Here is a 22,795-nt window from a genome sequence, read left to right as displayed (position 1 = left end):
GTATTAATTTTAATCGTTCTATACACCATGTGGTTACATTACTTATTTTTATAACTGTATTCAAATGAATGCATCTTAAGGAACCATCATACAGCTTAAAGACTAAAAAATCAAGCATCTTTTTCTCTAACAGAAAAATGTAGAGATAGAAAAAATTGTATATCTCATTCTTCTTCCATTAAACAATTTAATAAAACAGTTACTAAGAAGCACTCTTCACAAGTGCAGACACTGCTCTAGGCCCTGTTCTTTAGAAAATCTGACAGAAAGGAACTTCAAGATCGAGGCCAAACATCCAAATATTTAAACATTGCGAGAATCTGCTCTACAACAGCAACACCAAGTGGCCATTTGTGCAACCTGTGTTCAAACACCTTCAGCAATAGGGATGAATGTATCTCAGAAGGCAGCCCAGTGCATTTTCTGATACATCTGATTATTTGAAATAAATAAATCGATCCAAACATGTTTAATGATAACCTTATCTACTGGCCCTGCTTTTATTCTCAAATTCTCAATACAGAACAAGCCTAGTCAGTCTTCTATTTAACAGCCCTTCAAATATTTTAAAGGGACTACTATAAACCTCAACTCTTCTCGTCAACCTAAATACACAATTTTTAACTTAGCTATTTAATTAATCATGTATAGTAAAAAAAAAATTTCTCATAACAATTTCCAAGAAGGAATGTAAACATAAGAGTTTAATTCTTGAAGTTACAAAGGAGAATAATTTGCAAAATTACACAAAGTTTACCCCAGTTGTAAACTTTAAAGCAAAAATTTTAATTGTTTTGTTTTTTTTTTTGCGGTACGCGGGCCTGTCACTGTTGTGGCCTCTTTCGTTGCGGAGCACAGGCTCCGGACGCGCAGGCTCAGCGGCCATGGCTCACGGGCCCAGCCGCTTCGCGGCATGTGGGATCTTCCCAGACTGGGACACGAACCCGTGTCCCCTGCATCGGCAGGCGGACTCTCAACCACTGCACCACCAGGGAAGCCCTAAATTGTTTTAATATTACTAAATGTCTTAACTTTATTTATTTATAGATAAATATATAGAAGAGAATTCATTAAGATTAGCAAAGATTTGTTTGATATTTTAAAAGTATTTTCTATGCATTAAATACCTTTGACAAACAGCAGTTTCATTTTTTTCTTAACTGTAGCACAAATGACTAATTTAGAAAATTTATATAAACCATTCTTATACAACTACCCTCCTGCTAAAAATGAATGACTTAGGACACTAATCCTAATCCTATTTTACTACAGGACCAATCAATCAACTAGTAGATTATATTTACATTTAAATAATGTTTGCACAGTGAAGGTGAAAGTTAGTGTACAATCTGATACCTTCAGCACAGCCAGTTTCATAAATAAATTTCCTATCGATAAGATAAATAATACCAGTACTAGACAAAGAAATGCCATTTTCAATTTACCTAATTCATAGTCACTGTTTCTCAGTATTATTTTAGAAACTGAAAAAACTGAAAATATAATTTAAATAACTTGTCAATATCATATACCATTAATAGGGCATATAAGATTTATTTTATCCTGAAAGAACAAAGGGAAAATTCAATGCTGCTTTATATTTTGGTCTACTGAGCAAAGGGTTACTTTAGTGCTAAGTAAGCTTCAATTAATTTTCTTAAATGGTCAAGTCATTAAATAAAATGACAACGCATTCACAAGGAGAATTATGCTGTTTTTATTGAGCTAATAACTGTGAGCAAAAATAGAAAGTTACAGATAATATTAAATCAATTTTGAAAGTTCTGCATATTAAAGACAGACAATATTAGTTCATTTAAAATGAAGGCAAGGGCTTCCCTGGTAGCGCAGTGGCTGAGAGTCCGCCTGCCAATGCAGGGGACACGGGTTCGTGCCCCGGTCCGGGAAGATCCCACATGCCGTGGAGCGGCTGGGCCCGTGAGCCATGGCCGCTGAGCCTGCGCATCCGGAGCCTGTGCTCCGCAACGGCAGAGGCCACAACAGTGAGAGGCCCGCGTACCGCAAAAAAATAATAATAATAAAAATAAATAAAGGCAATAATCTTTAGTGAGCCTGTCAGGATTTGTTTCCTGGGGTACCTCACCTTCTTGGTTAACTCCAAGCAAGTTAGTTACTATCTGGTTCAGATTTCAGCTATACTAATATTTGTCTGTAAAAAGTTCCATATAATTGAATCTTCTAAATAACTTACATTTATCCCATTATGCAACAAAATTTAAAATTTTAACCATTTCATAGGCATTTTTCTAAAAGACTTCACTTATTTCCCTGCTTTCTAAAAAGACCTGAAATTTAATTTAACCATTTTCTACAAATTTCGTTACAGTATGAACATGAACTGTCCTGCAAAATGGTAACTGCTGTGCTTGGATCTCCTGTTTCCTCTCCTCTGCTTGCTGTCACTTACTGATGACAGTGTGTTCTTGATGTTTCTGATGCTGAGGTGAGAACCCAAGAGTGTCTATAAAGGCTCCTGAGCATAAAAAACTAGGCTTTGTGATATCTGGTTACTGAGTTATTTTTCTCTCCTTCTTCACCTCCATCGCTAATTTTCCAATTACTGAAGTTACCATAAAAAATATATATATATCACAGCAAAACAGGCTGTTAGCACCAGGAAGGGAATTCTGAAGAGAGGTCCAGGTACCTGAACACAGGAGCAGAAAAACCCCTTCTCTTAGAGGGCAGCACTGGCTAATGTGCACAATGAGGTCTCCATTCCTTTTTCCCTGGGAACTGGAATCAACCTGCCCATTCTAGACCTTTCTATCCTTTATATGGCATTCTTTTTTTAAATTTATTTTTCAGGATTTTTTTTAACATCTTTATTGGAGTATAATTGCTTTACAATGTTGTGTTAGTTTCTGCTGCAAAACAAAGTGAATCAGCTGTACGTATACATACATATACGGTATTCTTCTCTCCACAGATAATTTAATAGCACAGTCTCCACGCCTTCTGCTCATTAAATGCAAAGAACAGAACAAAGGCAGAAACAATAGCAGTGCTGTCAAATTACACATGGGGCATAAGAGTTAAATGACCATGACTACATTATATGGAAACGATGTGTGCTTGGCATGTATTGATACACGACAAACAAATGTAAATAAAACTATGAATCTGACTTTCTGTCTATGGGGGTGCTGAGAAGGATAAGGGCACAAAGATGTAATTTTGTCTGGCACTAGAATTCTCAAAATCATCAGAAATATTTATAAACACCAGAGAACGTAAGTTAGAACTACAGAAAATCTAGATTTTTTTCTCACTACACATAAACTGAAGGAATCACAAAATTAATTAATCAACATTTTCCCTTTTTCTTTTTTTTTAAATACATATTTTGTTTTAAATTTATTTATTTTATTTATTTATTTTTGGATGCATTGAGTCTTCATTGCTGCACACGGGCCTTCTCTCGTTGCGGCGAGCAGGGGCTACTCTTCTTTGCCGTGTGCAGGCTTCTCATTATGGTGGCTTCTCTTGTTGCAGAGCACGGGCTCTAGGCACAGTGGGCTTCAGTAGTTGTGGCACAAGGGCTCAGTAGTTGTGGCCTGTGGGCTCTAGAGAGCAGGCTCAGTAGTTGCAGTGCACCGGCTTAGTGGCTCAGCAGCATGTGGGATCTTCCGGGACCAGGGATCGAACCCGTGTCCCCTGCACTGGCAGGTGGATTCTTAACTACTGTGCCACCAGGGAAGTCCCTCCCTTTCTTAATTAAGCATTAGTAGTACAGGCCAAGGCTTAAAAAAAGAAATTCTGCCTAAGTAAACTGATGACCTGTTTCTCTCTACCAAGTAAGTTCTTATGATTCAAGTTTTAGAGAAACTATTCTAAGCCATCAAAGACTAGTTGCCTACAAAATAACCAACATAACCGTCTTGGCTGCAACAGATTCTCACTGCTCTGAAGTAATTTTTATCAGAAAAATGGAAAAATGTGAGGTAATCTTTGACTAACTAGTAAAAATTTATTTTTACATTCAGTTTTCCCTACTAGGCATGAGAAAAAAACAACAACAAAAAAAGACATCTAAAAGATTAGCCCTATTCATCTACCTGGCTTGAATAAATAACAACTACCATTTTACTTCTGTTAGTTGGTAATGTCAAAAATGACTGATTTATAGAAAATAATATATGAGGAAGAAAGTAAACAAGGATAAAATATCTAGCAAAAAAAAAGACAGAAAAAAGCTACTCTATAAAACTTTTTTCCCCATATACAACCCAAAGATATCCAGTTAACATAGCTACAGTATCTTGGAGGTGAGAATATATAATAGATTACTGAATTAAAACTATTCAAAAATGACACCTTTCTGTTGGCATCTGTAACCATACAGCACTAAGACAGAACCACTCCAATGGCTAAAGGAGTCATGAAATAAAGGATGTATATCTTACTCTTGATCTTAGACTAAATAAACTATTTTGTTTCCCTATCTATAAAATGGGGGCAAACTGGAAGACTGTGAAAATTTATTATTGGTAAAATGCTTATAATTTTCAGGTAAAATGTTACAGAAAAAGTTAAGTACGTGATCCATACCTTGTTTTAATTCCAAACCTTCAGGTTGCTTGTTCTCTCTTAGGGATGAGGTAGAATCTATACAGATGTCTTGTCTGAGGAATGAAAATAAATAAAAACAATCTTTTAAACATTATTCAATGAAATAATATTTACTGCTGAGGTTCCTAGAATTAAGTTATACACTTGAGAAGACAGTGAATTCTTCTCAGCCCCCAGGGTACCATTCGGTACATTCTGGAAACTCAGAAACATGTATACAAGTGTCAGAAGCAGCGGCTATAAACTACCACCAATTTAAGTAGTGTGCTTTGTAAAATCAAGGAACAAACCTGGAATGAATACCGAGGTTAATTTTCTCTCCCTTCCAATACTCTGCAGGGTAGCTGATGGGAGAAGTCATAACTCACAGAAGAATCTAGTAATTTTTCAAGTTCAACTGTTAAATTTAATGGGCACTCTGGCATTCAAATTATTTTTGTTTGTTTGTTTTTGCTGTACGCGGGCCTCTCACTGTTGTGGCCTCTCCCGTCGCGGAGCACAGGTTCCGGACGCACAGGCTCAGCGGCCATGGCTCACGGGCCCAGCTGCTCCGCAGCATGTGGGATCCTCCCGAACTGGGGCATGAACCTGTGTCCCCTGCATCAGCAGGCGGACTCTCAACCACTGCGCCACCAGGGAAGCCTCAAATTATTTTATATTCATCTAATTTCATACCTCAAATGCTTTGGTGTCTACAGGATGTGGAAAATACATATCTTATTTGTAATATACATATGTAATCAAAGTAAATGGATTATGTATAAGATCATGCCATAAAAAAAGTTCTTGATTCACTATTTCTGCAAAAGAGCTATAAACTAAACTAATACTCTTTCTTAGAGAGCATTATACCATTATAATATTGATGTTACAAATACTTTACAGCAAAAGTCAAGACATTAATTATTGTAAATATTCAAAATAACTATTTTCTTTAAAATACATATCTATTACCTTCTGAGAATTTTTATACACACCCTAAGACTAACATACTAGAAATATCTAGGAAATTTGCGTATTCACAAAACTTTTTATATCCACTTAATAACAAATCCCTCAAATAACTAAAGGATAAAGACTTGTGATTATTTCTTTGAGAAGTTTACAATTTTCTTTCCAGTCAACACATTTGGCACTTATAAGTTTGTTCTGTATTAAAACTTTACTAATACAGTACAAACTCAAATAGAAACTATGAAAATATTTAACTTGGTACTATGACATCTTAGAGATTTATAATTGAGATAGCTCCATTTTTTATCCTTCTTTCTGTCTAATGTCGCCTACTCAGATTTTATTCTTTCACCAGAATGACTAGCAGATCCCAAGGAGGATATCAACAACACACCCTGGCAATCTAGGGGCAGATTAAATGCCAATATACCACATTAAAAGCTTTGCAAAGGGGACTTCCCTGGTGGCACAGTGGTTAAGAATCTGCCTATCAATGCAGGGGACAAGGGTTCAATCACTGGTCCAGGAAGATCCCACATGCCACGGAGCAACTAAGCCAGTGCACCACAACTACTGAGCCTGCGCTCTAGAGTCCACGAGCCACAACTACTGAAGCCTGCATGCCTAGAGCCCATGGCAAGAGAAGCCACTGCAACGAAGAGTAGCCCCTGCTCGCCACCACTAAAGAAAGCCCAAGCACAGCAATGACGACCCAATGAAGCCAAAAGAAAAGAAAAAAAAAAAAAGCTCTGCAAAGAATAAAGTTAAAATATGTCACCTCAAGCCTTACGTCAAATTAGACTTTACCTACTGGGAACATTAATCTATTTCTAAGTATATTCCTTTAGAGAAAATGTTTGTTTGCTCTAATACCTGAACGGCACTTATTTCTCTTCTAAACACATACACCTAACTTTTTCAAAAAATGACTTGAACAAAAACATAATGTAACATCACCATTAAAAGGACCATGGGCATATGCAATACCTAATAAAGACACAACATCACTCACGCAACATTATAGCTGAGAATGTATAATCTATATCATGAGGAATCATGAGACAAACCGCAAGCGGAAATGAGTAATGTTCTATTAAAAAGAGAGAGGGGAGTTCAAGTCAATGTTATAAAAGACAAAGAAAGGCTGTGGAAATATTCCAGGTTAAAGGAAGCTAAAGAGTCATGACAATTAAATGTTATAACTGACTTGAGACTGCTCAACTGGAGGGGAAAACATTATAAAGGATATTACTGAATCAAGTGACAAACTAAAATACTGATGGCAGATTGCATAAAAGTATCAATGTTAAATTTACTAAAGCTGAATTTACTGAAGTTAACAATGTATTGCGGTTATATGAAAAAGAATATCACTATTTTAGGAAAAATACAATGTAGTATTTAGAGGTAAAGTGTCATGATGTATATAACTTAGCCTCAAATGTTTCAGAAGAAAATATACAAGTATATAAAGAGAAGGTGTGCAAATGGGACTAAATGTTAATAATAGGTAAATCCAGGTAAAGGATATATGTATGTTTCTTGTACTATTCTTATTCCTGCAACATTTTAATAATTCTGAAATTATTTCCAAATAAAAATTTTAAATTAATAATAATGTAGTGAAATGCATAATTTTATGCATTATTTGATTTTCTCTGTGAAAGCTCCTTGAATCACCTTCAAATAAAACTGGACCCCTCTATAAAGACTATCTGCTGTCATAAACAAATTTTTTTATTGCCCAAAGTGAATGTTTATAATGTTCTGTTTTCTCTTACGTTGGATTTGATCAGGCTGTTGAAGAAAATCACCAAAAAGAACTTCAGACAGTAGAAGTAGTACACCACCTTGTGGCTGAAAAGTGAAAAGCTAGATGCTTTTACATCAGTATCATCTGAAGCTGAAAAAATGTTCCAGAAAATAGTTTGGAATTTTAATTTTTCCAAGACATAGATTTGCAACTAAAATTATCATACACATTCAGAGTTCCGTAATGCAATTTAAAGATTTTCACTAAAGAGCATAAAAGGCAAGATGGAAACAAAAAAGGAAATGTCTTAAAGTGTAAGAAAATTATGTCTCCTCCAACATAATAAAACATACTAAGTGTCAGAGTTAGGAAAACTAAAAGAATTCCAATTTATAGTTAAATTACATTTAAATATTTCTATCAAACGCTTTAAAACCATATAAGAATTTTATAACAACTGGAGAGAAGAGGTGAAGAGAAAAAAGGGGGGAGGGAAGGAACACACTAAAAATCTGGATTGGGTTAAGAATCTTGCAATGTTTTTTGTAGTCTTTTCCATTAAGAAAAAAAAAAAGACAGTTTTTATTTCCCCAATTCTCTTCTCCCATCTGCAATGCTCCTTAAAGCACCTTAATTTACAATCTTGGCCTTGAATTATAAAAGAGCCCTATATCTATCCTTGGGATTTAAGTTCTCAAACCAATATCAGTCCAACTTAGTTTCTTTTACTCCAAATACGGTTCTATGAGTGATACTTTCTTATAACTCCAATGAATTTGTTTTTTAAAATCAGAGTAATACACTGGGGAGATCTGTAGGACTTAATCAAGAACAACCACACATGTGAATTACTAAGGTTTAAAATATATTGCTAAACAGAAAAAAAAAAATCAATTTCTTGTCTAAAAGAAAAATACTGGGAAGAGACCTCAACAGAAGGATAAAGAGAGAACCAAACCAGAAGGATTCCTCCCACTTTGGAAAAAGTCAGCTAACAAAGAATCAGGCAAACTGGCCTAACGACAGATATACCCTTGGTTCTCTCCACTATCCTGGGAGTAAAACTAGAGGCTGAATGATGCCAGCTTATCATGTTATGAGATTTCTACTATTAAAAATAAGAGACAGGCAAAGAAACTAGAGTAGCCAAAACAATTGTGAAAAAGAATAACCAAGTTTAAGGATGGACACTATCACATTTCAAGAGTAAAAAGCTACAGTAACCAAGATAGTAATGGTATCAGAGAAAGGATAAACATCTGGATTAATAAAACAGAATAGAGTACAGAAACAGATCTAACACATATATGGTCAATAGTTTAAAACAACAACATAAATGTGTATCACAGTTCTGTAGGTCAGAAGTCTAGGAGGGGTCTCACTGGACTAAAATCAAAGTGTCCACAGGCTGCACTCTTTTCTGGAGACTCTAGGGGAGAATTCATTTCCTGCTCATTTGGATTGTTGGCATAAATTTGTTCCCTGAGATGGTAGGGCCAAAATCCCTGTTGCCTTGCTGCTTACCCAGCTTCCAGTCAAGGTCTTCTCATGTCACATCTCTCTGACCTACTCTTCTTCTGTCTTCCTCTTCCACTTTTAATAACTCAGTGTGATGAGACTGGGATAACCTGGATAATCCAGGATAATCTCCCCATCTCAAAGTCCTTAACCTTAACCAAATCTGCAAAGTCCCTTTTCTCAATATATAAAGTAACACATTCTTAAGTTCTGGAGATTAGAGAGTCATTTTTCTGCCTACTATATTACCTGAACTGGAGAATGGATAAGCAAACTGTTGTTCACCCACGCAATGGAGTATCAACTACTCAGCAAGGAAAAGGAAGGAACTACTTATATACACAGCAACATAAGTGAATCTCAAATGCATTATGCTAAGTGAAAGAAGCCTATATACTGTATTTATCTATATGACATTCTGGAAAAAGAAAAAGTGTGAGGACATAAATCAGGTTGTCAAGGGTTGGACACAGGAGAGGGAGTGGACTACAAAGAGCCATGGGGGAAATTCTGGGTATGATGGAACGGGTCTATATTGTGGCTGTGATGGTAGATAAATTTGTCCAAATCTGCATAACTATATAATAAAAAAAAAAAACCAAAACTAAATTACACTTTTATCTAAATTACACTTTTAATATTTTTGTATCTAAATTACACTGTTAATATTTTTTGAGTTGGGGTACCACAAAGCCTTAGAACAAGTTCAGAAAAATGAAATCACCTAGTGCTCAGATGTAACCCTCAAACACTATGGAATGGAGCAAAACAATCTTTCTCAAAGGGCCTTTCCAAACAGCAAATAAATTCACATCTCTAGTGTTTCCTCAGCAAGCTCATTCCTCAAGATAGCAAAATTTAACCCTTGTTTCCATTTCCTTTCCCCAAATAACATAATTCCAAAAATCAGTTACCATACTCCAGTTTCTCTGATCCATGATTCTCTAAGAATTCATTCTATAAATTGCCCCCCACAACTCCAAGTTTTTGTAAATAAGTCAATTCTCTAAATGGGGGCTCTAATCTATATAAAAGTGACTAAAAGGAATCACAGAGGTTCTCCTCTTTGTTCTATCCCTATATTCCTGCTTTCAAGCCTTTTCCAGTTTTAAAAATTGTATGAGATCACTTTATAAGTGCTTTATTTAAAGGTGCACAAGTAGGATGTGTAGATATCCTACTACTTTGAATGTGGCGTCCTATCTAAGCATTAAGTCGCAATACTGTCAATGATTAGTAGTACTTTCTGTGAAGGTTTTCTGAAAAACATATTCTGTTATTTCTGATAAAGTTATTATATAGAATAGTCTGCCTAAGTATTACAGCTAATTTAGAAGGACACAAGAACATAAGTGCCAAAAAGCACACAGTCAAGCCCTTTATAATACATATACTATGTCTAAAAGAATTTAGCATACAGAAGTAATGGCAATTTAACAAATTGATCTCATTTGTGAAAAAAATCCTTTTATGCTTTAAAATATGTATACAATAGTTTTCTCTGAATTTAAACTATGTTTGTAATAAATGAAAAAGTTAGACACTTGTAAGCAATAAATTTTTAAAAAGCAGTAACAGTAAAGAATAATAATTTTAAAAATCACAATGAATTCTTTTGCTTTGTTTAGGCTTTCATAAAAGGAATTTAGGGAAGGGAATCCCCAATACTCATCAATGTAAAGTGGAATTTTAAGAACAGTGATTGTGTGACTCAAAGTAAAAATTCGGTGATTCATAGTAAAAATTCTAGAGCAAATACAGCAACATTTTTTTCAATACATTTCAACAACTACTATTCTAAGCACTTTACAATCTTCTCCCATTTAATCATCATCACAATCCTATGAGTAGGTACTGATATTACCCGTATTCTCCAAACAAGGAAATTGAGGCCCAGAGAGGTTAACTAACTTGCCAAAGGTCAGAGAGATAGTAAGCTGTGGAATTCTGCTGCTAAAAGTGCAGGCAGTTTAACTCTAGAACCTTCATTCTTTACATTTATGCAGACTTTCTCCTACTTAAAGAAATAGTTCTCCAAGCGGTAATATTAAAAATTATATGTAGCCATCATCTATGTCTCAAAGTATCAGGTCAGTTTTCATTCAAAATTTGACCCCAAGACCTAATAGGAAAATACTTCTTTCTATTGGAAAAACTAAGATATGCTATTAAATCATCAAGACAGAATTATTATTTTACAGTGGAAAATTTCAATGAAAAGACAGACATGAGCAAATACAACTGGTAACCAAAACAAATTCCAAATGAATCAAAGATTTAAACATTTAAAAAAACCATAAAGTACTAAGAGAAAGTATGAAAAATACTTTTTATAATTTCAGAATAGAGAAGGACTTTTGTAAATATAAAACCCAGAAACCATAAAAAATTGATAAAATCAGACTACATAAACATGAAATATTTATGCATGTGCAAAAGAACAATAAAAGCCATAAAGTAAAAAAAAAAAAGCAACAATCAAAAAGAAAAAAAATTGCAACCCACATCACAAACAACGGATTAAAAAGACCAGAGGGGACTTCCCTGGTGGCGCAGTGGTTAAGAATCCTCCGGCCAATGCAGGGGACATGGATTCAATCCCTGGTTCAGGAAGATCCCACATGCAGTGAAGCAGCTAAGCCCATGTGCCACAACTACTGAGCCTGTGCTCTAGAGCCTGTGAGCCACAACTACTGAGCCTGCCCTCTAGAGCCCGCAAGCCACAACCACTGAGCCCGCATACCGCAACTACTGAGCCTGCATGCTACAACTACTGAAACCTGTGCGCCTAGAGCCCATGCTCTGCAACAAGAGAAGCCACAGCAAAGAGAAGCCTGTGCACCGCAATGAAGAGTAGCCTCTACTCACCGCAACTAGAGAAAGCTCGTGCACCCCAACAAAGACCCAATGCGCCCCAAACAAATAATAATAAAATAAATTAATTAAAAAAAAAAGACCACAGCCCTCTACCTACATACACACACAAGGTAAACAAAAATGACAAAGCTCACAGAAAAAGGAAATTCAAATAGCTTTGTAATATATGGAAAAACAGTCAATTTCACTCAGAGAATATAAATTAAAATTCCAATGAGATATCCTTTTTTACCTATCAGATGAACAAAGATCAAAATGTTAGATAACATCATATTAGCTAAAGTATATGAAAACATGTATTCCACATTTTGGGGGAGGGGTATAAATTGGTTTAAACTCTGAAAGTCAATTAGGCAGTATCTATTAAAATTTCAAATGCGCAAACATCTGATCCAACAATTAACTTATAGGGCTTTATATAATCACAGAAGAACAAGATGACTTACATACAGAGATACTCATATCATATGCAGTAACAGAAGACAGTAAACACTTAAATGTCCAGAAGAACAAGATTACTTATATACAGAGATACTCATCATATACAGTAACAGAAGACAGTAAACACTTAAATGTCTATAGATAGACTTTTGCTATATTCAACAATGGAATAGTATACAGGTGTGTGTGTGTGTGTGTGTGTGTGTGTGTATGAAGCCTTATATGCACTAGGTAGAACAAAATCCAAAAAAGTCATACTATTAAATGGAAAAAATTAAACAAAAAAGGGTATGGAACAGTTTGCACAGTATGCTACCATCTGCGTGACAAGAAAAACTATACATACACTTATACATTTGTAAATGTATACAATTTCTCTGGGAGGATACACAAGAAACTGGTTTACTGTGGTTGCCTACAAGAAGGGATTCAGAATGGGGAACAGAAAAAAGAGTGAGACTTATTTTCACTATATACTTTAAAAAACTTTATACTATGCTCATACATTTACCATTCAAATAAATAAGCTGTTAAATAACACACACAAGATACATGGCTATGTGGGAAAATGTCCTCATTTACTGAAAATTCAAACATAAATATGTAGAATCAACTTACAGTACTTCAAGAAAATAGATAAAATAAATATGGAAAACTGTAATAATTGTTAAGCCTAGGCAATAGTTATTTGGGGGTTTCATTATACTGTTCTCTCTACTTTTCTATACACTTGACAATTTTCGTAATAAAAAAATAAACACAAGAACAACCTAATACAGTGAAGTCCCTTTTGTCTAACTCAGACAAGATGGTATCACTTAACTGAAAAAAAAATATTTTATTAACACAGGGAAACACTTTTAAAAGTCACATATAGGAGGAGCTTCAAGATGGCGGAAGACTAAGACGCAGAGATCACCCTCCTCCCCACAAATACAAGGTAAATACATCTACATGTGGAACAACTTCTACAGAACACCTACTGCACACTGGCAGAAGACCTCAGACCTCCCAAAAGGCAAGAAACTCCCCACGTACCTGGGTAGGGCAAAAGGAAAAAGAAAAAAGAGAGACAAAAGAATAGGGACGGGACCTGCACCAGCAGGAGGGAGCTGTGAAGGAGGAAAGGTTTCCACACACTAGAAAGGCCCTTCATGGGTGGAGACTGCGGGTGGCGGAGGGGGGAAGCTTCCGAGCCACGGAGGAGAGCGCAGCAACAGGGGTGCGGGGGGCAAAGCGGGGAGATTCCCGTACAGAGGATCGGTGCCGATCGGCACTCACCATCCTGAGAGGCTTGTCTGCTCACCCGCCGGGGCGGGCGAGGCTGGGAGCTGAGGCTCGCGCTTGGAGAGCAGGGAGAGGACTGGGGTTGGAGGCGTGAACACAGCCTGAAGGGGGCCAATGCGCCACAGCTAGCGGGGAGGGAGTCCGGGAAAAGTCTGGAGCTGCTGAAGAGGCAAGAGACTTTTTCTGGCCTCTTTGTTTCCTGGTGCACAAGGAGAGGGGATTAAGAGCACCCCTTAAAGGAGCTCCAGAGACGGGCGCGAGCCGCAGCTATCAGCGCGGACCCCAGAGACGGGCATGGGACTCTAAGACTGCTGCTGCCGCCACCAAGAAGTGAGTGTGCAAGCAGAGGTTACTCTCCAGACCTCCCCTCCTGGGAGCCTGTGCAGCCCGCCACTGCCATGGTCCTGGGATCCAGAGACAACTTCCCCCGGGAGAACACACGGTGTGCCTCAGGCTGGTGCAATGTCACGACGGCCTCTGCTGCTGCAGGCTCGCCTTGCATCCGTACCCCTCCCTCCCCCAGGCCTGAGTGAGCCAGAGCTGCCAAATCAGCTGCTCCTTTAACCCCGTCCTGTGTGAGCGAAGAACAGATGCCCTCAGGCGACCTACATGCAGAGGCGGGGCCAAATTCAAAGCTGAGCCCCGGGAACTGTGAAAACAAAGAAGGGAAAGGGAAATTTCTCCCAGCAACCTCAGGAGCAGAGGATTCAATCTCCACAATCAACTTGATGTACCCTGAATCTGTGGAATACCTGAATAGACAACAAATCATCCCAAATTGAGGAGGTGGACTTTGGGAGCAAAGATATATATATATTTTTTTTTCCCTTTTTCTCCTTTTGTGAGTGTGTGTGCTTCTGTGTGTGATTTTGTCTGTATAGCTTTGCTTTTACCATTTGTCCTAGGGTTCTGTCTTTTTTTTGTGTGTGTTTGCCTTTTGTAACTTTGTAAAAAAATTTTTTAATAATTATTTTTTATTTTAATTACTTTATTTTACTTTATTTTTTAAATTCTATCTTTTCTTTCTATTTTTTCTCCCTTTTATTCTGAGCTGTGAGGATGAAAGGCCTTGGTGCTCAAGCCAGGCGTCAGGGCTGTGCCTCTGAGGTGGGAGACCCAAGTTCAGGACACTTGTCCACAAGAGACCTCCCAGCCACATGTAATATCAAATGGCGAAAATCTCCCAGAGATCTCCATCTCTACGCCAAGACTCAGCTTCACTCAACGACCAGCATGCTATAGTGCTGGACACCCTATGCGAAACAACAAGCAAGACAGGAACACAACCCCATCCATTAGCAGAGGGGTTGCCTAAAATCATAAGGTCACAGACACCCCAAAACACACCACTAGACGTGGACCTGCCCACCAGAAAGACAAGATCCAGCTTCAGCAACCAGGACACAGGCGCTAGTCCCCTCCACCAGAAAGCCTACACAACCCACTGAACCAACCTTAGCCACTTGGGACAGACACCAAAAACAATGGGAACTACAAACCTGCAGCCTGCAAAAAGGAGACCCCAAACACAGTAACTTAAGCAAAATGAAGACAGAAAAACACACAGCAGATGAAGGAGCTAGATAAAAACCCACCAGACATAACAAATGAAGAGGAAACAGGCAGTCTACCTGAAAAAGAATTCAGAATGATAGTAAAGATGATCAAAAATCTTGGAAATAGAAAAGAGAAAATACAAGAAACGTTTAACAAGGACCTAGAAGAACTAAAGAGCAAACAAACAATGATGAATAACACAATAAATGAAATTAAAAATTATCTAGAAATGATCAATAGCAGAATAACTGAGGCAGAAGAACGGATAAGTGACCTGGAAGATAAAATAGTGAAATAACTACTGCAGAGCAGAATAAAGAAAAAAGAATGAAAAGAATTGAGGACAGTCTCAGAGACCTCTGGGACAATATTAAACGCACCAACATGTGACTTACAGGGGTCCCAATAGAAGAAGACAAAAAGAAAGGGACTGAGAAAATATTTGAAGAGATTATAGTTGAAAACTTCCCTAATATGGGAAAGGAAATAGTTAATCAAGTCCAGGAAGCACAGAGGGTCCCATACAGGAAAAATCCAAGGAGAAACACGCCAAGACACATATTAATCAAACTATCACAAATTAAATACAAAGAAAACATATTAAAAGCAGCAAGGGAAAAACAACAAATAACATACAAGGGATTCCCCATAAGGTTAACAGTTGATCTTTCAGCAGAAACTCTGCAAGCCAGAAGGGAGTGGCAGGACATATGTAAAGTAATGAAAGGGAAAAACCTACAACCAAGATTACTCTACCCAGCAAGGATCTCATTCAGATTTGATGGAGGAATTAAAACCTTTAGAGACAAGCAAAAGCTAAGAGAATTCAGCACCACCAAACCAGTTTGACAACAAATGCTAAAGGAACTTCTCTAGGCAGGAAACACAAGAGAAGGAAAAGATCTACAATAACAAACCAAAAACAATTAAGAAAATGGTAATAGGAACAAACATATCGATAATTACCTTGAGTGTAAATGGATTAAATGCTCCAACCAAAAGACACAGACTGGCTGAATGGATATAAAAATAAGACCAGTATATATGCTGTCTACAAGAGACCCACTTCAGACCTAGGGACACATACAGACTGAAAGTGAGGGGATGGAAAAAGATATTCCATGCAAATGGAAATCAAAAGAAAGCTGGAATAGCAATTCTCACATCGGACAAAATCGACTTTAAAATAAAGACTATTAGAAGAGACAAAGAAGGACAGTACATAATGATCAAGGGATCAATCCAAGAAGAAGATATAACAATTGTAAACATTATGCACCCAACATAGGAGCACCTCAATACATAAGGCAAATACTAACAGCCATAAAAGGGGAAATCGACAGAAACACAATCATAGTAGGCGACTTTAACACCTCACTTTCACCAATGGACAGATCATCCAAAATGAAAATACATAAATAAACACAAGCTATACACTAATGATGAAAAATCTGAAAGTGAAATTAAGAAAACATTCCCATTTACCATTGCAACAAAAAGAATAAAATATCTAGGAATAAACCTACCTAAGGAGACAAAAGACGTGTATGCAGAAAATTATAAGACACTGATGAAAGAAATTAAAGATGATACAAATAGATGGAGAGACATACCATGTTCTTGGATTGGAAGAATCAACATTGTGAAAATGACTCTACTACCCAAAGCAATCTACAGATTCAATGCAATCCCTATCCAACTACTGGCGTTTTTCACAGAACTAGAATAAAAAATTTCACAATTTGTATGGAAACACAAAAGACCCCGAATAGCCAAAGCAATCTTGAGAAAGAAAAACGGAGCTGGAGGACAGGTTCCCTGACTCACACTATACTACAAGGCTACAGTAATCAAGACAGTATGGTACTGGCACAAAAACAGAAATAGGATAGAAAGCCCAGAGATCAACCCATGCACATATGGGCACCTTATGTTTGATAAAGGAGGCAAGAATATACAGTGGAGAAAAGAAAGCCTCTTCAGTAAGTGATGCTGGGAAAACTGGACAGCTACATGTATAAGTATGAAATTAGAACACTCCCTAACACCATACACAAAAATAAACTCAAAATGGATTAAAGACCTAAATGTAAGGCCAGACACTATCAAAGTCCTAGAGAAAAACATAGGCAGAACACTCTATGACATAAATCACAGCAAGATCCTTTTTGACCCACCTCCTAGAGAAATGGAAATAAAAACAAAAATAAACAAATGGCACCTAATGAAACTTCAAAGCTTTTGCACAGCAAAGGAAACCATAAACAAGACAAAAAGAGAACCCTCAGAATGGGAGAAAATATTTGCAAATGAAGCAACTGACAAAGGATTAATCTCCAAAATTTACAAGCAGCTCTTGCAGCTCAATATCAGAAAAACAAAAACCCAATCCAAAAATGGGCAGAAGACCTAAATACACATTTCTCCAAAGAAGATATACAGATTGCCAACAAACACATGAAAGAATGCTCAACATCATTAATCATTAGAGAAATGCAAATCAAAACTACAATGAGATATCATCTCACACCAGTCAGGATGGCCATCGTCAAAAAATCTAGAAACAATAAGTGCTGGAGAGGGTGTGGAGAAAAGAGAACCCTCTTGCACTGTTGGTGGGAATGTAAATTGATACAGCCACTATGGAGAACAGTATGGAGGTTCCTTAAAAAACTAAAAACAGAACTTCTATACGACCCAGCAATCCCACTACTGGGCATATACCCTGAGAAAACAATAATTCAAAGAGAGTCATGTACCAAAATGTTCACTGCAGCTCTATTTACAATAGCCAGGACATGGAAGCAACCTAAGTGTCATCAACAGATGAATGGATAAAGAAGATGTGGCACATATATACACTGGAGTATTACTCAGCCATAAAGAGAAACGAAATTGAGTTATTTGTAATGAGGTGGATGGACCTAGAGTCTGTCATACAGAGTGAAGTAAGTCAGAAAGAGAAAAAAAATACCATATCCTAACACGTATATATGGAATCTTAGGGGGAAAAAAAATGGTCATGAAGAACCTAGGGGCAAGGTGGGAATAAAGACAGAGACCTATTACAGAATGGACTTGAGGATATGGGGAGGGGGAACGGTAAGCTGTGACAGAGTGAGAGAGTGGCATGGACATATATACACTGCCAAATGTAAAACAGATAGCTAGTGGGAAGCAGCCGCATAGCACAGGGAGAAAAGCTCGGTGCTTTGTGACCACCTAGAGGGGTGGGATAGGGAGGGTGGGAGGGAGGGAGCCGCAAAAGAGAAGAGGTATGGGGATATATGTATATGTATAACTGATTCAGTTTGTTATAAAGCAGAGAGTAACACACCATTGTAAAGCAATTATACTCCAATAAAGATGTTAAAAAAGAAAAAGAAAAAATGTTACATATATAATTTAAGCTTTTTAGGTTAACATAAAACAGAAATGTATCTTCATTCATCAGCCTTTGGATATGAAGCCTTATCTTTGATATGAATCCATGGAAAAGAGTTCAGTCTCATCCTACTCATATAAGCCATTGACTACATCTCTACTTTTGGCTTATTTAAAGCACAAAAATCTGAGTGCAGAAAATAACCCTCTTTATTTATACAGTGCTGCCCAAACTTTTACTTTTGTTATCCCACAACTAAGAACAACTGCAGTTTGAGTTTTTCCAAAGCATTCAGCGTGATCAAATAATCTTTTTATACTGATATTTCACCTGTTTTTTCATATAACTATATTGTAAAACTACAGTAACTGCACTGGAAACAAATACAAGTGACTTTTGGTAAGCAAAAACTTCAAATGGTGGGAGAAGTGCACCAGCGTATTAAAGAATAATCATTAACAACCAGTTTAGTGCACTTAACATCAGTGAATTTATTTTTCAAGTGAAATGGAAAAGACAGTTAATACAAAGAATCAGATAAGTGATTAAGAAAATCTTACATTTTTTTAAAAAGTCATAAGTGAAGAGCAGAAAAAAGGAAAACTACCTGCTTACATCTAATCCAGTGCTTGAGCAGCAAGCTGAGGCATTAAAACGACTGATGGGAAAACAACAACAGACACAGTTTAAAAATCAGCTTTCTGTAACACAAAGAAAGATTTTTTGTGTGTGTAGACAGTTACAAAACCAGAAAATCCTTCCCAAGACCCTCAAAATTCCCCAATGGAAAACACAGTTGCAATTCAAATGAAGAGCCTATCTAAGACCTCTGAGAAGCTCAGGCCCTCCCATTTCAAGGAATGTTCTAAAGATTCTAGAGGTGCCTATCTGCTAAATATTTAAAAAGAACTGGGTCAATATCTGCTTCAAAGTTATCAAGTTGAAAGCAGGGGGTTTAAAATAATATGGGAGGAAACATAGTGGGTGATAGGTATTCAAGCGTTCATCGTACACTGAAATTTTTCATAATAGAGTTAAAACAAACAAATAACTGTTACAAAACCACCTCATACATTCCAGAGTGGGTTATGTGAGTTAGATCAATCACAGGTCAATTTGTGAAGGTATTATTCCTAATAAGCCCAGGTCTAGGGTCTACCTGAGGCCTATTTTTGTATCTACTGATAAAAATGTTTACTTAATTATGTACTGTAGATTTATGCTGCCCATTAATTCAATGCTCCGGAACACTGTAAATTTTATTCAAATGCTTTATTCCTTTGAAGCTTAATAATAGCAGTTTATGAAGGACTCTTTCATTCCCAACAAGTTTAGTTTTATTGACACTTACTGAGAATTCAGCATTTGGCTTAGTACTATTGCCCCTTTGAAAGTTACTTATACATACATAATCCAGGGAGTGCGTTGCCTGAATTGGAACAAAATCCAACTCAATACTCTAATGCCAGCTGAGCTGAACCCACAAGACAGCTATAACTCATCAAAAAGGACATGAATGCTTCTCCCTTACTAAAAACAAAACTAACGCTTTTTATTCAACTAACAAATGGCATCACAGTTCTACCACATGTCACTATAAGGGTTGTTGTCCAAATTATATGTATTACCTAAAAGCTCTAAGGCCTGTTCAGGAGTATCTTACTTTTTCAGAAAGTTAATCACCCAAAACTAGAATTTGATAATAACTAATTTAGAACACGCCCATCCTCTGCTAAGAAGCAGTGACTAGGATCAATAGTTCCAGAACACTCCTATAGAATCTACTTTGCAGTACACCTTAGTTTGAGAATCTCGATTTTTAAATTTCTTTGCCTTCTAGAACTAGGATATTATCTCATCACTGCTTATTATCCATAGAGAAATACAACTTCATTTCCACTGACATCTCCCTCAATATCATTCACTAAAAGCATATTAATTTAAAATTCATAAAGGTATTTATTAAATCAATTCTAAAACATTGTTAAGATTTCCCTAAAGTGTTTGTATTTTTATTCTTTTTATATAAAAACTCAATCCTGATTATTTTATTGCACTATTCAAGACTTAAATTTCATTACAAACATATTCTTTAGGGTGTAATCATCTCACATTATAGGCCAAGCTAATACCTGTTCTCATTTTTAGTGTTACTTTAGCTATAATAAAGCTTCTTTTCCAAATGAAGACAGCACTCTGATTCCAGGCATATTACCTTATTTACTTAAAATTGTTGTTCTTGTTAAGCAACTTGTAATCTGTAACATGTGCAAATCTTGTCACAATATCTAAGTTTTAAAACACTGCAAAATTGTAAATGCTAAAATTTTTAGACTATCTCAGTACAATAAAAGTTGCTCATTTACTTACCTAAGGTGAAGTAAAGTGACAGACAAACCCATCCCTCACCTTTTTGAAAATGAAGGTATTTAGAAACTACGAATGTTCTATCTTCATAGTTCCTGCATCTCATTCCGATTAAAATTGTTATAAGTTAACACTCACTAATTTCAAGTTTCAAAGTAGTACACTGTCAAAAATTTCTTATAACTACTACTTTCTTTTTCCTTGGGGTTGTAAAAAAGAACTAGTGTAAAGTAAGTAAGAGTAAGCAATCAAAATTTTAAAAAGCAGTAGATAGAGATCAAGAGAGCTTGGGGGAAAAAACATGTATTTGAAAGCTGACCTTAGAAGATAAATATAACTTAAAAATATAAAGCTAACAATGTGAGGAGATCATATAAAACTGAAAATATAAATTTAGATTTTTTTCCCTTGTGCATAAACATTTGTGTGTACTTCTGTATTTTCAAACTTTTAATGGTTTACGAGAAAATTAATTTACATAGGGCATATTAAATACCATATACATACACATACGCATACATATACCTCATACAGAAAGTTGTCGCTTTACAGCTTCTTAGATAATCTAAGAAGCTATTAATGTTATGTCCTTTCCCATAAACACCACAATAAAAGCACACAGGTTGCCGTTAAAAGAAAATATCAAAATTTTCATGTGTCTTTAATACCATAGACTGCTTTATCTAGACCTATTTAAAATTCTTTTTGTTTATCAAAATTGGGATAGGGCTTCCCTGGTGGTGCAGTGGTTGAGAGTCCGCCTGCCAATGCAGGGGATACGGGTTCGTACCCCGGTCTCGGAAGATCCCACATGCCGCGGAGCGGCTGGGCCCGTGAGCCATGGCCGCTGAGCCTGCGCGTCCGGAGCCTGTTGCTCCGCAACGGGAGAGGCCACAGCAGTGAGAGGTCCGCTTAACGCAAAACAAACAAACAAAAAAATTGGGATAAAAAGGTAAAGGTGTATGTCTCAGTTGATAAGACTGACAAACTGACAGAACTGGTTCCAAGGCAAACCTCTGGCCTTTATTGTATTTTCCCTTGAATCAGAGTTTCACTTTCTAGACATTCTGTACATTAAGCATATAGGCAAATGAAGTACTATGTGACAAAGGGAAACATATATATGCCACTCAAAAAGAGAGTACCTACACTCAGCTCCAAATTTTTTTTGCCCTCTCAGGAGAGGTTGCTTGATCTGATTTTCAAGCAAGTCAGAAATCCAAACTTTGGTGTGTTATCACTTCATTTTTAAATGTTGGAACTATTTGAAAATTTTTTAAATATTTAAATTGAGCAAAACATCTCTATGGTTACAGGCAACAATCTAAAACTCTGGCTTATGTCTAGGTTTTAATCAAGTACCTTGCATAGTTTTCTATTGCCACTGTAACAAAAATCACCACAAATTTAGTGGCTTAAAACAATGTGAATTTATTATCTTACAGTTCTGGAGGTCAGAAATCCCAAATTAGTCTTACGACACTAGAATCAAGGTGTAGGTAGTGCTACATTTCTTCTGCAGAATCCATTTCCTTGTCTTTTCCAGCTTCTGAAAGATCACCTGCATTCCTTAGCTTGTGGCTCCTTTTTCCATCTTCAAAGTACATCACTCCAATCTCTGCTTCCATCATCCCATCTCTTTTAGCTGCCTTTGACCAGTTAATTACTCCCTACCACCAATGTTGCGGGCGTGTGGGGGGGGGGGCGGGGTTGTTTTTTGTTTTTTTGGTCTAAATGCATTTGCTAGAACCTCCAAGAAACATTGAAAATGAATGATCCTGTCTGATTCGTCATTTTAATTCACCAAGTGGGTAGTTAAGCTTGGTCAAATGGTCATTATCATATCTGAATAGTTTTCTACTATATCTTTTTTACCTACAGCTTATATTAGAAATGACTGATGAATATTAGCAAAGGCCTTTTTAGCATCTACTTATCTGACCATGTAATTTTTCTCTTTTAATTTGATGAAATGACTTATGCTAATAGACTTTCTAATGAAGTCTCCTGTAAATTCCTAGAGTAAATCCTACTTGGTCAGTAGCATAATTACCCACTGATAC

At 36.7% G+C, this 22,795-nt stretch overlaps 1 protein-coding gene across 1 annotated transcript in view; it reads right to left on the bottom strand.

Annotated features, from left to right (window-relative positions):
• CAAP1 (caspase activity and apoptosis inhibitor 1) overlaps positions 1 to 22,795 on the bottom strand; it is a 50,187-nt gene that overhangs the window by 13,939 nt on the left and 13,453 nt on the right. Inside the window, exon 5 of the mRNA XM_065879481.1 lies at positions 4,573 to 4,646. Within this exon, the coding sequence (XP_065735553.1) occupies positions 4,573 to 4,646 (74 nt within the window). The remainder of the gene's footprint in view (positions 1 to 4,572; positions 4,647 to 22,795) is intronic.

The sequence above is a fragment of the Phocoena phocoena genome, chromosome 6 (genome assembly GCF_963924675.1).
Source record: "Phocoena phocoena chromosome 6, mPhoPho1.1, whole genome shotgun sequence".
Classification (NCBI taxonomy): domain Eukaryota; kingdom Metazoa; phylum Chordata; class Mammalia; order Artiodactyla; family Phocoenidae; genus Phocoena; species Phocoena phocoena.
Note: the sequence above shows the minus strand (reverse complement) of the source record. Positions and strands in the feature narration are given on the sequence as shown.